Genomic DNA, 4,389 nt, shown 5'->3' with positions numbered 1-4,389 from the left:
TGATGATGACGATGAGGACGAATGTGATGATGGCATGGGACCTGAAGAACGACGCAGTTTGAAACAAGCATTACGTGCCTCCAAACAGTCAGCATGGGAAAGAGAACACCTTCATAAAATTCCTAATAGGGGACAAGGTTCCGGGACAAGTGGTGGTGCACAAATGAGACGGGGAGGCAGTCTTAGAGAATCACAACCAACACCACCAATAGCCCCAAGTTTATATAAGTCATCCAACGCACGTCAAAAGAGTGTTTGGAGTTATTTCAAGGGAGGTAATGTGAAGGAGGGAATGGGGCGTCTAATTAGCAAGTTCTTTATCTATGAAAATGTCCCTGCTGCGAAGGCTTCATCACATCATTTCAAAAATATGGTAGTGGGATGTCAACAGGCCGGTGTTGGAGTACAACCTCCCACTCCCTATGAGATAAGAAACAAATATTTGGATATGGAGTATAAAGACATTGGCGAGTATGTTAACAAGTTGAGGTCAAAGTGGGAAACTAATGGTTGCACAATCATGTGTGACGGATGGACCGGCCCGACCAGATTATCTATCATCAACTTCATGGTATATTCCAAGAGCAAGACAATTTTTTTGAAGTCTGTTGATGCTTCAGACCATATAAAGAATTACAAATATATTTACAAATTATTGAGGGATGTAATCATGGAGGTGGGAGAGCATAATGTTGTCCAAGTCGTGACCGACAACGGTTCTGCATTTGTCAAAGCTGGAAAAAAGTTAATGAAGCATCATAATGTGTTTTGGACATCATGTGCAGCACATTGTATTGATCTTATGTTTGAGGCAATGGGGAAGAGAGAGAATGTTGCTACTATGGTCAAAAGAGCTAGAACGATCACTAATTATATTTACAATCACGGTTGGTTGTTGGCAAAGATGCGTGAATTTTGCAGAGGAGAAATTATTTGTCCAGCTACCACTCGATTCGCCACCAACTATATTGCATTAAACAGCCTACTCAAGAAGAAAGCAGGGTTGAAGCAACTATTCACCAGTGATGATTGGGCCAACCACAATTTTAGCCGCTCAAATACAGGTTGTTTGGTGGAAAGTATAGTGCTTGATCATGCTTTTTGGAGTCAAACAGAACATGTGTGTCAAGTGTTTGAACCTCTTTACAAAGTTTTACGGATCGTTGACACAGAAGTGTATCCTACTATGGGGGCTGTATATGAGTTGATGCGTGTAGTGAAGGATGAATTGGAAAGAAAACATGGTGCAAGGTGAGTCGTAAAAATAATTGAAGACCGATGGTATAAAACATTATACCACGATTTGCATGCAGCAGGTATAAATTATGTCATAATTTGCAATTCATTTCTTTAGTTGCATAAGTATTATTTATCTTATTAGAGTATGTGTTTCTTTGAACAGCATATTATTTGAATCCCCGATACCAATACAGACCCGGTGTTGGAGATGATGGTACCCTTATACATGCTGTACATAATGTATACTCTAAATTAGACCCTGCATCACCAGCAGTTGGCCAATTTGGAAATGAGGTACACAATTACTTAAATTATAATAATTACTTTGTTGGATTAAACTAACACAATTTATTGTATTCAGCTAACATGGTTTAAAGATGCAAGAAGAACATTTGGAGAACCAACATCAGTTGCTGCTCGAACAAATATGTCTCCTAGTGAGTATAAACATATTTCACTATAAGTTTATAATAGAATTTGTTGGAGTTATTAGGCTTATCAACATTATTTTTCATTGTAGCTGAATGGTGGATCATGTATGGGACCGATGCACCAACTGTGAGAAAGTTAGCAATAAAAGTATTATCACAAACAGCTTCCTCATCAGCTTGTGAAAGAAATTGGAGCACATTTGCACTCATCCATACAAAGCAAAGAAATAAGTTGGCTCATAGTAGCTTGGAAAAATTAGTTTATTGCTACTACAACATGAAGCTTCAAATTCGAGATAAGGAAGCAGAAATCGATCATGTCGACCGTGGTGACCCACTAGATGTGTTTGATATTGTTGGTGAAGATGATGATACGGAGGGTAACCAACTTTTTCAATGGATTAGACCTCTTCATTTAGATGATGATGAAGGCAACCCAGCTCCCAGAGTTGCTGAAGAAGCACGTAATGAAGGGATAAATGTAGAAAGAGTATTAGAGGAGGAGGTGGGATCTAGCAGCGCTGACTCTTTCGAAGAACTTTTGCACCCAATGCCAAGCAACACTGGAATTCCACCTTTTTCCAATCCTACACAACCACAACATCGTGCTGATACTAATGATAGCTCTAGTACAAGATCAGGAGACTCACATACCACCGGAGGTGGGAATGATGAAGGAAATAGTGGAGCTGGAGGTAGTGGTGGTGGATATGGAAACTATTATGGACCACCACCTCCCGGATATATGAGCCCCTTCACTGGTGAGGCAAACTTCACGCATGCAACACAAGATGATGACCATGGCAGTAGGCGGGCAGGACTAGGAATTGGTGCCATAGGGAAGGACTATACTCGCAGAGAAAGAGGCAAAGGGATTTTGTCAAGTCAAGAAGATGACTCGTTATCTAGAACTTCAGACTCTTTTGGATTGGGAAGTAGTAACTATGGTTATACTCATAACCAACCATTTCCCTACCCTTCATATCCCATTCCTGTTGGGATGGAATCGAGCGACTCATGGAATCAATCCCAGCCTCAATCTTCAAATGATTTTTCTTATGGACAACCTCAACCAATCTCGGATCCATATGGGTGGCATATTAACAATTACATGCAAAACTATTTTGGGGATTTATCATTTGATAACTACTCTTCACAATACACTCATTCTACACATAGAGATGATGAAGATAGTGACAAATTTGAACCTCATAGGAACTCTATGTGGTACTAAAGTGTAAAATATTGTACTAATTCATTATATATAAATGATTATGGTGTGTTTAGACTTCTTTCATTAATTACTACATATTTTCTACACTCATAATGTTTGTCAGATCGCTATATAATCAACTTGATAATGTTAAATCCATCATGCAATGCATTTCCTTCCAATTTTTTGTGATAAACTAATAGATAATTGACTAAATAAACATCCTACAAAGTTTCAATACAAATTTCCAAGTTTTTCTTACAATTTCCGTGGTTTCCATGTAATTTTTATCGATATCGATATTTTACCGATATTTCCATCGATATTTCCGTGTTTTCAGACTACCGATTATATCACCGATATTTTCTTCCTTGCTTATGACGAAAGCTATTCCAGCTCAGCACGTTGCTTTTCTCAAAGGCAGGGTATGTGATAATTTTGATTTGATATATCTTCATAAAAAAATCTGAATGCGTTGGATAGTACTTAGTACCAACCTTCCAAATTATAATTAAAATAGAAAATTGTAGCAATGATCTCTTAATTTTAAATCAATTGAAGTAATGGTTCATCAACTAAAAATTCATAATCATTGGTCCCTCAACTCATCAAAACATACAACTATGGTCTCTCAACTAAAAATTCATTATCATTGGTCTCTCAACTTTAATCCAACTAGAGAAATGGTCTATCAACTTTAACCCAATTGTAGCAATGGTCATTCCAACATAACTTATTTTGACAAAATTCTGACGAAGTTGACGAAAATGACCATAGTCATACGTTTTGATGAGTTGAGGGACCCCAATTGTAGCACTGATCCTTTCAACATAACTTATTTTGACAAAATTCTAACAAAGTTGACAAACTGACCATAACTACACATTTTGATGAGTAGAGGGACCATTGCTCTAATTTGATTAAAGTTGAGGGACAATTGCTACAATTTACTCAAATTAAAATGCTGGAATATATTATTCAGGAAATCATTCATGTCCAAGGCCTAAAGCTCGATGGCATCCAACCGGAAAACTACTTTGTGCACTGCTTACCTCCAAGGTTGCTTGGTGCTGACGGAGCACCAACAAGACGCATCCTCATCAAATGATATGTTTATCCTTGTAAGTATGGTACCGTTTGGTACGCAGACGGGACGGAACGGAACAGGATGGAACAGATGATGAAAATATTGAAAAAGATAAGGAGAAATTTTGTCATAAAATGTTATAAATTTGTGTTCCACGGATGTGGAACGGATCGTTCCAGGGGGAAGAGGTGGAACGAAAAATCAGCCAAATTTCGTCCCATGAGACAATCCGTTCCACAGTTTTTAGGCGCACCAAACGTGAGACGGAACGGCTCGTCCCGTTCCGTCCTGTCCCGTCCCACGTACCAAACAGTACCAATATACTTGGCTGCTAATGCACTACATCCATAGCTTACTTTAAGCTAAGATATCGGCAATTTTCTTACTATAGTTTATCGCCAATCTCAACATCTAAGGGT

At 38.4% G+C, this 4,389-nt stretch overlaps 1 protein-coding gene across 1 annotated transcript; it reads left to right on the top strand.

The window, feature by feature from the left end:
• The first annotated feature begins 1,503 nt into the window (after positions 1 to 1,503).
• Positions 1,504 to 2,971, top strand: LOC139195909 (uncharacterized). Its single transcript, XM_070821629.1, has 3 exons — positions 1,504 to 1,533; positions 1,601 to 1,676; positions 1,760 to 2,971. The coding sequence occupies exons 2-3, from the start codon at positions 1,667 to 1,669 to the stop codon at positions 2,902 to 2,904; spliced, it is 1,155 nt and encodes a 384-aa protein (XP_070677730.1). The 5' UTR covers positions 1,504 to 1,533; positions 1,601 to 1,666; the 3' UTR covers positions 2,905 to 2,971.
• Positions 2,972 to 4,389: the final 1,418 nt, after the last annotated feature.

Source organism: Malus domestica, chromosome 05, assembly GCF_042453785.1.
Source record: "Malus domestica chromosome 05, GDT2T_hap1".
NCBI lineage: Eukaryota > Viridiplantae > Streptophyta > Magnoliopsida > Rosales > Rosaceae > Malus > Malus domestica.
The sequence above is the reverse complement of the archived record's forward strand: the minus strand, read 5'-3'. Positions and strand labels throughout refer to the sequence as shown.